Source organism: Phaenicophaeus curvirostris, chromosome 5 (assembly GCF_032191515.1).
Source record: "Phaenicophaeus curvirostris isolate KB17595 chromosome 5, BPBGC_Pcur_1.0, whole genome shotgun sequence".
NCBI lineage: Eukaryota > Metazoa > Chordata > Aves > Cuculiformes > Cuculidae > Phaenicophaeus > Phaenicophaeus curvirostris.
The window spans coordinates 24357734-24370748 of record NC_091396.1 but is presented as its reverse complement, the minus strand read 5'-3'; the positions used below and the strand labels follow the sequence as shown (position 1 = coordinate 24370748).

Here is a 13015-nt window from a genome sequence, read left to right as displayed (position 1 = left end):
TGCATTTGAGGGAACTGCTGTGAAAGGAATAAAAGTATTTTTCAAGTCAACAGAATTCAAATGTTTTTACTAAAATAATATGTCACTGAAATTTATATTTGAAATTTGATGGAAATTTTCAGTCATGCAAAACTATCTTCTCCAAACTAGGTTCTGAAGCATATACTGCTTTTGTAGTAGAGCATGAAAAAAAATAAAGAATATTTCACTTCATAAGACATTACAATTAGATTGAAAAACAGTCCCAGAGAATATTAAATATGAATACCCAATGGATGTAGTTCAGATGACTTAGCAGAGAATTCCCTTGCATGCTCTGTCTGGGAAACTGTTCCAGAGCTGAAAGCCCAGATTACATCATACATGTACTGCAAAATTTAAGAATCTAACAGAATACTATGGAGAGGGTAGCTAGAATCTTTTACAAGCCAAACAATACACAGAAAAGTAACTCAGATTTTTTAGCTTGAATTTTTTGTTGTTAGAAGATGCAAAGATTATCTCAGATGTATGACTCCACTTTTTACTTTAATCATTGCATCTTACTGTTATTTTCAAGTCCAGTAATGCAAATAATGTTCTAATTTCCTCTACTTTTTACTGAGGTTTCCTATTTTTATATAAGATTTGGGTTTTGAAGTTCTCAAAAATGACAGACATTTTTTCCATCTTTCTTATTTTACAAAACATAGCCATAAAATCATCTGATGAGGTCATCTTTTCAGTCACCTCCTCCTCATTCCAGAATTCCATACCTCACTGGAGTTACAGTATAGGAAAGATTTTCTCTTATGAAAATCAGTCAAGGTCCATTGATTTGGCACTTTAGGGAGCACTCCGATTGACAGTCTAGGCGTAAGTTATAAAGATATGAAAGCAAAGACTGAAGTCAAGAAAAAAAAACCCACAATATTTTGTTTAACAGATGTCAATTAAGAAAATCCTTACTTACTCTTAATGAAGCAAATAGCATGTAGCTATTGAAGTACAGATATTATTTATCTTAATAGAGTTCTTATTACTGAAAAAAATTATCTCAGACTCCTTCAAACCAGCATTAATATTTTGTCAAAATATGACTGCCATTTGTGCAAAACTTACACTGTAGATCTGTGACTTTTTTTATTCTTTGGGTTTTCAGTTTTTTAGTATGCACTAAGCCGTAAAACCCTCTTGTGATTGAATGTGATAAACAAACAAAAAAAATTATTCCCTTATTTCTAGTCATAGACTGCATGTCTGAAGCTGAGCTATTACACCCTGATTATTTCTGCATCTAAGCTCTATAGTGTGGAGCAGCCAATGAAGTTGTTCCTAACCCAAAGCTCTTGTGCCCTGCTGTGCTCTTCCAGCTGCAAATTACACACATTCGAAGTTTCCATGAGGCACCACTACAGAATGAGGCTGCAAGGCCAATAGAAATTGTAGGGTACATAAATTTACTGGGTACCCTGGGTATTAGTCTTCTACAATAATAATATACAATACTACCTCTACAATAAAATGTCTGCCACTACCTTCAGACTAACTGTAGACAAACTTTTAGACACAAGTTTGAAATGTGGCTTATTTGGGTTTGGGTTTTTTTGTCAATACCTGCATAAATAAGAAAAAGAGGCATTGAATAGTTCTGCTGATTAAAAACAGAAACCCAGACAATGAAATCTAACTACATATTATATCTTGAATATAATTTTTTCTTCATTTGCTTCTTTTGGTATGAAATTGCAAGATAGCTCCTAACAATTCCTAAACCTTCACGTCCTAGGCCTAGAAAAAAAGGTGAAAATTTAATAATAAAAATATATTTAGCTCATATCGAAATGGAATAGAAACTTCAGAGAAGGGTGAATAGGTTGAAAGGATTTTCCATTGTCCACATTGAAAAGACTACAGTAATGGTCATATCTGACATATAAAATATTTTCAGAAGACTATGAAGTTAGTAAAACTAAATACAATCTTAATTTTGTTTTCTTTTCTCTAATGCTGTGATCATTCTATAATACCGTAAGTGGGGACAGGGAATTTGAAACAATTACACATAGTTTCTAATACATTAGAATACTTTAGCAAAGAAATACAATTACTGTACTAATTTTCATATATCTAGCCCTTTTCAAAGTAAAATAAAATGTCCATCTTGTAGGGTAAATTGAATGGAACTCACTTGTGTTGCTTTTCACCTGTTATTTCTGCATGTGGCAAGCTTTATAAGACTTGATGACAAGTCTAGAAAGAAAATTGTTTGCACTTTGTATTTGTACAGGACAACAGCCAAACAGTTCAGACTCTATCAAATGAACTAAAGAATAATTAATCCTTTCTCATGGGCACACTAGAAAGTAATAGCTTATAATGAAGGTTTTTTTCCACAGTTTTTTTGCATCACATACCATCTACACTATGGTCACCTGCAAGAAAAGTTTCATTAGAGCTTTCTATCAGATGTGCTCAATAATATATGAAACATAGGCTTCATTCTTAATATTTCTTAATATATCATAATATTGGAGCAGTAACAGACTTCATTGGCATGTGATTTCAGCAGCAAATCACAAGTGCACAGCAATCCTCTCTCTTTATTGCAGAGCTCAGTTCATAATCTAAACTGTAATGTTCTCTAGCTGTGGTATTTATTTAATCTGCAAAAGTGCTGGGTGTTTCATAGAGTAGGAAGGAGTCAGAAATAATCTCTGTGGTTCCAAGAAGGGTAGGGAAGATGCTGGGGAAATCATAATTAATATGGTTTCTGTATAACATATATATATACTCACCCAAACAAACACACCAAAATGTTTTTGCTTTATGCTTACTGTGAGCAAAGAAATATCTGATTTTTTTGATTAGTCAATAAAACTGCATTAACATTCAGTAAGAAATAGCTATGTGTAATTGCAGTGTTTCTATACATTCAGTACTACAATGCTTAAAAGAAATCACCAGTGAAATGCTCTAATGCATTTTGAAGAAATAAACAAGGCTAGGAATCACAACTGCAATGTTCTCCATTCAGAACAACTTTGTTCTCTATTAAAATGCCCTTAAAGTAATTATTATATTTCATCTGATACATCAAAGGACAATGTCTTCTCAAATGTTTCATTGACATTATTATTATAAAACTCTGGGTTTGATTCTGTGTTATAATCATCAGATTCCTTGCAGAGTGTGATATTTCATCACCTATGTCCACTGTGCTCTCTTTAAATCAGGCCTTCTTAATAGGATATTCATTCGCAGCCTTGAGAACTATGCATCCAACAAGAGGTATTTATGACCTCAGCCAAGTAGAAATTCCTTGTTAAACTAACGGAAGTGTACTCTTCAGCAGAGTCTTCATAATGCATGCTACTGCATACTAGGAAGCTCCAGAGAGATTCTGATATGAACTAAGAAAATTATTTACCTGGCATGGGACCGTGAAAACTCACAGTAAGAATGGTTAAGGAAGGAAACAGGTGAAAGTACATTCAGGGATTATATATGTGATAATTTTTCCTAACCTAAACTATTTCAGAATGCTTCTATTCAGTTGCCAATGCATAAAGTAGTTTAATTTGGCAGAACTTCCACCTGCAAGAACACGGTGTCCTGAAACTGGTTTTCTTATGCAAAGCCTTTCTTATAGCTTTCAGCATGCAAGGTATACACCATTCTTATATAAATAAGCTAAATCCAGAGAAGGTATATAGATAGAAAGGAAAAGGGTGTATATTTCTTATTGATAAATAAGAATGAGTTTAAAACAATGTAAACTGGTTACTCAACAGGGAGCCTAACTGTCGTGCAAATTACAGCAGCCTATACTCTCCTCTGATTTGGCTGACTGTTCTTTCTGGTTTTCTTTAAACTAAAACGCTTGGACTTCTTCCTGTAAGCTACTCCATTAACAGCAATTTGATTTCATTTTGCTCATAGGGATAGAGCTCTGCTCACAGACATTATAGATAGCTAAATATATTTTATATGTATGTCTAGGAGTACCAGCACAACTGAACTGGAAAACATTGGCTTTGATACAAAGATTAATTTTCTTATTGACAGTTCTAAATAACAAAACACAGAACAAACGTTTTGGCTCTGTCTAATAAATTCAGTGACGACTGAAACTCCTTGCAAAACTTCTCCTGGCATTGTGAAATACATCTGGAGATATAATAGAGATAATTGAAAATATCATTAGAAGGAATGATTTCAATCTTGCATTAAAAGTCAAACACCCTTGTTTGCCAGCATGCTGCTTACATAAATTAAAATTAAAACTATGCTGATTTTAAGTAATGATCCAAAATAGTTTAATTATTCTCTTTAAAGTGATTATGTTTTGGACCATAATAGCAGAATATCATAAGGATTATAGCAAACTTCTGATGCTTAAAACCACACTAAAAATGAGCTATATCCAAGTACAAAAAAACCCCCACAATATTTTATTTATATTCTTAGTTTAGTGCTTGGACTACAAATTCTGGTTCTAGAATTGTTTAACAGATCATGAGTGTATAGGTTTTCACAATTAAACTGACTTCTTGAGTTTTGGTTATTGGTTGTTGGTTTTTTTTTTAATTTATCTTCCATTTTTTTCACAGAATGGTGTTTTCAGTAAATACAGAGCAAATTATTACATGGAAAAAAAAAGTTATACTTGTTTGTTTTTCTCACTTGTAAAATTGCTGTTATTATTCCATTCCCTATTGAATAATTTCAAAAACGGCATGAGAAAACAAAAGAAAAAAAAGAGAAACAGTGACAAAATAAACCAAATCTCACCATTAGAATTCACCATAAAAATTCCCAAAGTGTAACAGAATTCTTACAAAATTTCCTAGACTAGTTCTTTTAGGGTATCAAGATCTCTTATGAAAAATATGGCAAATGGGAATTGGGGTAAGTTGGGAAGGAAAAAGGGAATGAAGAGTGTAAATAAGTGCAGCAAAAACAGGTTCAGAGGAATACACATAATTTTGTCTGCTTTAGATCACAATAGAATTTTTAATAAATAAATTTCTTTTTCTTTGTAAAGACACTTTTTTTGAAACAGTAGATTTAGCCCAGTCATTTGTGTCATTTGTTTTATAAACCATCTTTTGTTGTCCCCACCCCTTAGTGTCATAAATGTTTTAGATTTGAGTCTCTTGTACATTGTCTTTTGAGTTCATTCGAATCAATAACGGTTCATGCACTGAACTGTGTATTGAATTTATTGTGTTAACTGTTGTTGTGTGATTGAAAGGAGATTTGTAAGAGTTATAGTGATTTAGGTGCTCATGCTCTATTGCTGGCATGGGCAAGTGACTCTCAATGGGTGTGTCACCTGTAAGCTCATCATCCACATTAATGATCTCTACAGTCCGCGTTGGAGCATGATGATTCTGCCGGTGATGCTGTTTCCTCATTTTGTAGAAAATTACTAGCATCACAGCAGCCATGAGAGTGATAGCCACAAAACAACCAATTATGATTTTGGTAGTCTTCATAACCTCGTCTATTCCTGGGATCCCATTGTTTGCATCTGTCACAGGAATGGTGAACATTTTTTCTGTTGATCTTGTGCTCTGTGGAGTGAGTGAGGTTGTCATGTTAGTGGTCTCCCAGTTGGTAACTGGTGTGGGCCCAACCTGCTCTGTGGTCTGTGCCTCATCCTGAGAAGGTTCCACAGTCTCTACTGTGACAGTTGAAAAGTAGGTGTAACCAGGGTTATCCAGGGCAGTCACATTCAGTGTGGCAGAAGCTGTGGTATTCCCAACAGAATTACTCACCATGCATGTATACAAACCCGTGTCTTGCACAGTTACCCTTGTAAAATTTAATGTGCCATCACTGAGCACAGCAATTCGAACTCTGTATGCCCCATGTGTCATAACAGATCCATTTGGAGTAATCCAAGATACAGAGGTCAGGGAGGTTGATGCCCGGCATTTCATCTCTGCAGCCATGCCTTCTGTGACGTTGAGGTCTGCTGGTGGCTCCACTATGACTGGAGCATAACATGTGAAGTAATTCAGGTCCAGCTCACCAATGTACCTTCCTTTTAAACTGGGAGGTGTGTGGCAACGGGCGCAGCATGCAGTATTAGAGGGTGCCTTGTCTTTGATCCACCAACTGAGCCAAAGGATATCACAGTTGCAGTTCCAAGGATTGTGATGCAAGTGAATCCTTTCCAGGCGGAGTGGTGTGAACAGGTCATGAGGCAATAGTGTCAGATTGTTGTGCGCCAGATTGATCTCTACAAGTGACTGAAGGTTATCAAAAGCATTCCTTTCTATCACTTGAATCTGGGACTGTATCATCCACAATTTCTGAAGATGCATTAACCCTTGGAAAGAACCTGGGCGGATAGCAGTCAAGTGATTCCCAGAAAGATCTAATTCATCCAGTTTTACAAGTGGGGTGAGGTTAGGAATCTCTCGAAGATTGCACATGGCAAGGTTCAAGTACCTCAAGTTTGACAGACCTTCAAAGGCACCTTCTGAGATGTATGAAAGCCTTTTCAATTCCCCCAAATCCAGCCTCCGGAGAGAAGGGATTCTGTTAAAAGCATATGAAGGGATACTTTCAATGGGATTGTTTCTCAGCCACAGTTCCTTCAATTTTGACAGGTATACAAAAGCCCCATTTGGGATAGTAGTCAGACGATTGTCAAAGAGTTCCAAAGTGTTGAGGTTGGCTAGACCATTAAAAGCTCCTATTTCAATTGTTCTGATGTGATTCCTGCTGAGCTGCAAGATTTCTAGGTGCCTCAGATGCTTGAAGCTATTAACTTTAATTATTTGGATCTGGTTCTCATGGAGATTGAGTAATCGGGTGTTGGTGGAGATGCCGTCTGGCACGTCTCTCAGATTTTTCCGTACACAAATAACTTTACTGAATTGGTTGCTGCAGGAGCAGACAGAAGGGCAAGTTTGAGCCCTCACTAGACCTGCAACCACAAGAAGCTGAAGAGCCAAAAGCACCACGAGCAAGGGGTCAAATAGGGCCCTGTTAAACCTAGGACCTATCATTATCTGCTGTGGATGTAAGGTCATCTTGTTCAACATTCATAATTTATTTGGTGTTGATCCTTCTGCAGTTTGAATAGCCTGAAAGAAAGAAAGAAAAAAAGAAAGAAAGAAAGAAGGGAGAAGGAGAATATTAAATAAAGCTCAAATATTTAAGTGTGCTTTCTAAACAAAGACTTCTCAAGTCCTTTCAGTCAACTCTACCAATTTCATGAAAATGTGTAGCAAGAGTAGCTATAGACATTTTAATACTTTGTTTCCTGTACAGCAAGGAATGTGAGCTGTAATTGGCAATGAAATAAGAAAAAAGCCAGACACTAGCTTTTCCTGCTCATTCCAATATACAACACCTGTAGCTGGATGGCAGATAACAGGCTCAGCCACAGTGGATAACCAAAAGAAATGTTCTAAGTCAAATGGAGAATTGAAAGAAATTACAAGGGCCTCAACAGCTGAAAATCAGTAAGATAGGAGTCATCAGAATATTCGAGGTGTTAAACTTCTTGACACATTACAAGACAAGATGGCAAATAATATGAAGATGAAGAGGAAAATCCTGTTCTGAGTGGCTGAAAAATCTTTGTCTATACAAGTGTGGTTCCTGCAGTGGAGTTCAACTACAAGTAAAGCCTTTAATACTGAAGGTAGCAGCTCATGAGGAAGTCACTGGAAGATCTCGCCTATTTCAAATTAAAAAAAAACACCAAAGAAACATTGAGCATCAATTCTTCCCTACTGTTAAACAGAATCATCCAATTTTGTGATATTCCCTCCCCAATTCTTTTGTTTGTCACCAGCAGCAGAAAAACATTCATTAGTAAATATGTGCTGAACAGAGAACTAAGAATATCCATTTAAATACTGAAAAATATCTCTGTGACTTCAGAGTTAGCAGTTTCATTGGAACCTCTAAAAAAATCCTACAGATCTTACTCTAGGAGGGAAAAAAAGACCTTTACATGACAAATGACCATTAGCATTTTAAGAAATTCAGTACTGATTCATTTGTGGTAATTCTTAAACCTCCCAGCTCTCAGGTAATATTCAGTCCTCTGCTCAGTGCAATATTCCTGTGGTGTAAAGATTCATGAAATTTCCTATAAATCAGCCCAAATTGAAATCTTATAAATTACAGTAACCTTAAAGCATATATATAACCTAGGGCACCTAGATGCATAACACAAGTATTCAGTAAAACAAAATACTATAAAGCAATGATTTTACACTCCAGGCTCTGAATTGTTTCATTTTGTGTAAAAAAGCTATCTTTCTTTAAAAGAAATACAGGAAAAAATATATTAACTTGCATTTCACAGCAATTCATTTAATGAAAGGCTTTTTTCCTAACTATGTGTTTAGACAATGTGTTTTTGAGAATTTATTTTTGCATTTTTATAAAACATGTTACAACGGTTCTCCTCTCGCTTTTAATAAGCCACTGCATAGAAAAATAGAATCATAGAATCATCAGGCTGAAAAAGAATCATAGAATCATAGATTCACCAGGTTGGAAGAGACCCATCAGATCATCGAGTCCAACCATTCCCACCAATCTCTAAAACATGCCCCTCAGTACCTCATCCACCCGCATCTTAAACAACTCCAGGGAAGGGGAGTCAACCACCTCCCTGGGCAGACCGTTTCATTGCCTAATGACCCTTTCAGTGAAGAATTTTTTCCTTATGTCGAGCCTGAACCTACCCTGGCAGAGCTTGAGGCCATTTCCTCTTGTCCTGTCCCCTGTCACTTGGGAGAAGAGGTCAGCTCCCTCCTCTCCCCAACCTCCCTTCAGGTAGTTGTAGAGAGCAATAAGGTCTCCCCTCAGCCTCCTCTTCTCCAAAAGACCTTATAGATCATCAACTCCAACAGTAGCTGTCTACTACTAAACCATGTCCCCAAGCATCTCTACTACTAAACCATGCCCCCAAGCATCTCTACTACTAAACCATGCCCCCAAGCACCTCACCTACCTGCTTTTTAAGCACCTCCAGGGATGGCGACTCAACCACCTCCCTAGGCAGCCTGTGCTCCCTAGGCAGTGCTTGATAACCCTTTCTGTGAAGAAATTTTTCCTAATGTCCAATCTAAAACTCCCCTGATGCAGCTTGAAGCCATTCCCTCTTGTCCTATCACCTATCACTTCGGAGAAGAAGCCAGCTCCCTCCTCTCTACAACCTCCTTTCAGGCAGTTGTAGAGAGCAATAAGGTCTCCCCTCAGCCTCCTCTTCTTCAGGTTAAACAACCCTAGTTCCCTCAGTCTCTCCTTGTAAGATTTGTTTTCCAGCCCCTTCACCTGTTTTTTCAGTCTTCTATGGACACACTTCTGGATCTCAATGTCTTTCTTGTAGTGAGGGGCCCAAAACTGAATGCAGTATTTGATGTGTGGCCTCATGGGTACAGAGAACAGGGGGAGAATCACATCCCTGGTCTCCAGCCCTTCCACACCATTTCTGATCCAAGCCAAGATGCCATTGGCCTTCTTGGCCACCTGGGCACACTGCTGGTTCAAGTTCAGTTGGCTGCGAACCAACACCCCCAGGTTTTCTCTGTCAAGCAACTTTCAAGTCATTCTTCTCCAACGCTGTAGCTCTGCACAGGGCTTTTGTGCCCCAAGTGCAGGACTCTGCACTTAGCCTTGTTAAACCTCATCCCATCGGCCTCAGCCCAATGATCCAGCCTGTTCAGATCTCTCTGTAGAGCCTCCGTACCCTCCAACAGATCGACACTTCCTCCCAGTTTAGTGTCATCCACAAACTTGCTAAGGATGCCTTCAATTCCCTCATCCAGGTAACTGATAAAGATATTGGACAGGACTGGGCACAGCACCAAGCCCTGGGGAACACCACTTGTGACCGGCCTCCAGCTGGAGTTAACTCCATTTAGTGCCACTCTTTGGGCCCTGCCATCGAGACAGTTTTTAATTCAGCAGAGGGTACACCTGTCCAGGCCAGCGGTAGCCAGTTTCTCAAGTAGGATACTGTGAGATACTGCGTCAAAGGCTTTACTAAAGTCCAGGTACACTACATCCACAGACTTTCCAGACTTTCCCTCATCCATCAAGCGGGTTACCTTGTCATAGAAGGCGATCAGGTTGGTTTGACAAGACCTGCTTTTCATAAACCCATGCTGAGTGGGCGTGATCACCTGGTTGTACTGTATGGGCTGTGAGATGGTACCCAAGATGACCTGTTCCATGGCCTTCCCTGGCACTGAGCTCAGGATGACACATTTCTAGTTTCCTGGATCATCTCTCTGGCCATTCTTGTAAAAGGGTGTAACATCAGCCAGCCTTCAGTCCAATGGAACTTTCCCAGTCAGCCAGGACTGCTGGTAGACGATGGAAAGAGGTTTGTCAAGCACCTCTGCCAGCTCCCTTTATACCCTTGGATGAATCCCATCCAGCCCATAGACTTATGAATATCTAATTTGCCTAGGAGGGAAAAGCCAAACTAATGGTTAAAAACCTGTGAATGGGAATTGGAAAGTCTGGGTATATCTGTTTATTTCATCTACTCTGTAATGCTGTTTACAAAGCATCATTCTTGTTGTGAAAGATTAATGAAACTAATGTGCTTTGCAACCTTGAGCAAGCTCCTTTTTTTGTGGCTTGCATTTCTGTCACATGACTCGGGGACTATTGTGCTACGTGTTACAGCTCCAAGGCACTTCCTTCCTCTTCTGACTTCTTGTGTATGATGGTATCTCCCACCATTCCCTTCATCTACTCCTTTATCCAGAAAATTTTCCCTTCCTATCACTACACATATGCTCCATGGGTTAAAAAAAAAAAATAAAAAATTTTGCTTGAGTACAGCACTTCATTATAGCTAAGAGATTATCGAGTTTTGAGAGCTATTAGCAAAAACTGTTCAACCTAAACCAAAAAGTTTCCATGTCTCAGTTGCAGAAAGATTTTTTTAAAGGATATATTTTATCTTCTTAAAATAAATTCCCTATATTCCTCCTAATTTTGGTTATTGACTCAAAGAATGGATTGGTTACACAGAACAGCTCTTTCCGAGTACTGAAGGCTAAAATAGCCTGTGGCTTTTACCTTTACCTTTTTCCATAGTCGTGTGCTAGGGATGTCTCAATCGAACATATGTCTCAGAATTATGATGTATCAAAGATCCTCAGGGAATTCTATGACCCTCAATTTTCTGCAAAATTCAAATCTGTGTATACTTCAAATACAAGCTTCGTCACTGGCTACTTATCACTACATATTGCTCTGAGTATATAATTTTGAAGACAGGATCAACATTTTGACAAATGTGGATGGAAAGTTCTAGATATATTTTCATATGTGTTCATGTACTTGATTTTTTTCAGTGTCTAAGCTTCAGAAGTTCTATATTGACATTCCTCTGGAACATTTTCTGGGAGGCAGTAAGAGCAAATCTTAGAATTTGTAGCCACCGTTTGATTTAACGTTGGATTTATTCGTATTACTGAAGTTTTTCCCTCTTCTCTGGTAATACAGGAAGCAAAATGCAGTATTTGGCACAAGAACGCAGTAACTGGGCTTGCTGCTGTTAAAGTAGAGGGTGCTGATCATTCAAAAAAGCCATCATCACCAGTAGAAATTATGCTAGACAATGCCTCCTCACTTCCAACTGGTGAGCTTTGCGTGAGGCTAACCTACTCCTAAATGGGCATAGGAAAGTATTAAAAAGGTCCTTTCTTTTATACTGCTGATTTTCCACAGCTCAGAGGTTAAGTATTCAGGAAGTCTCAGCGCAGTTTTTCACATCAGGGTAATTTTAAATCATAAATACACTGGAAACATGCTGGGGAAAAAAATAGCCAGCACAAAAGCACAGTGGAAAATTCATTTAAAGCCTTGAAGAACATTATGGAAATATTTTAATGGGCTTTACATAAAGACCCATCTGGAACTCTGTACTAGAGTAATTTGCTATTCAATATCTGTCTATTATGCTAGAGACACATGAAAGCTGAGCTTTATAAATCTGAAAATGGAACATAGGTCATCAACCAGATTCTTTAGTCTTCGTTGATAACTCTATCTTCTAAGTGATTTTTTTGTTTCTTGGTTTTTCTGGTACCAAAATAGCAACTCTGTGGTCACATCAATAACACTAGTGCCCTCTGCTGTATAGATTTAAAATGTAGTTTAAAATGCTAAGAATTTCCTTACTGCACAGTCAGTTCTCCAGACATTGTACAATTATTAAATGTGTTTCCAAACACAACTTAAAGTCAAGCTTGTGGCATTGCTCTAATTACCAAAGCATATATCATCTGTCACTTAAATATAGTAATGTATGTTCTTTTTATGGCCATGGCGACATAAATATACATATATGGAGAGTTACTTGTTTTGCTTTCTATTTCCACAGAACTCAAAAAAATCATTTTTCAAATTGACATTTTATATGCATGTTCTGCTCTCTGTAACTAATCTGAGACTCAGTCTCAATGTACTACATATTTGCCTTTGAGTGAAAATCATTTTCCTTTTAAGATCCAATGCAGAAGATGAAGCAAGGAATGACAGAGCTGCCCGCCTCTGCAGATATGCACAGTGCAGTTTTCCTCAGTACGTCTTGAAGGATATAGTAGTTATGCTACTGGGAGGTAACTTTGCTAAATGTGTATGCAGTGATGTCTTCCTTATGGGTGTTGTAATGGAACACACAATTAATTTTTCTTTTTTTTTTTTGTAATTAAGTTTTAGGCCTGATGTGCTTTGATCTCTCTTTGTTATTTTGCCAGGAGAAAGTGACTGCACTCACTCTGATCTCTGAAGGATTTTCCTGTAATGATGGGCTTTGATTACAAAATAGAACTTCTACATAATTCCCAAAGATCTGCCTAACGATGTATGGCAGGTGGCAAAGGTATATTCCCAAGCTCCAGTGACCCTTAGCTCTATCACAGGAAGTTTTGTTGCTGTTGGCAACTCATCTTTCTGCTTAGTCTGTGAGTGTATGAATAACCATATAAGCAGCAGAGTGGTGCAGTGTGAAGACTGCGGTTTTATCCCAATA

The 13015-nt window shown here is 37.8% G+C and overlaps 1 protein-coding gene across 9 annotated transcripts in view; it reads right to left on the bottom strand.

Moving 5' to 3' along the window:
- Positions 1-4556: 4556 nt before the first annotated feature.
- LRRC4C (leucine rich repeat containing 4C) overlaps positions 4557-13015 on the bottom strand; it is a 548021-nt gene continuing 539562 nt past the window's right edge. For all 9 annotated transcript variants that reach the window (XM_069858064.1, XM_069858060.1, XM_069858062.1 and 6 more), the window contains one exon: positions 4557-7082. In XM_069858064.1, the coding sequence (XP_069714165.1) occupies positions 5124-7040 (1917 nt within the window). In that variant the 5' untranslated portion in view covers positions 7041-7082 and the 3' untranslated portion in view covers positions 4557-5123. The remainder of the gene's footprint in view (positions 7083-13015) is intronic.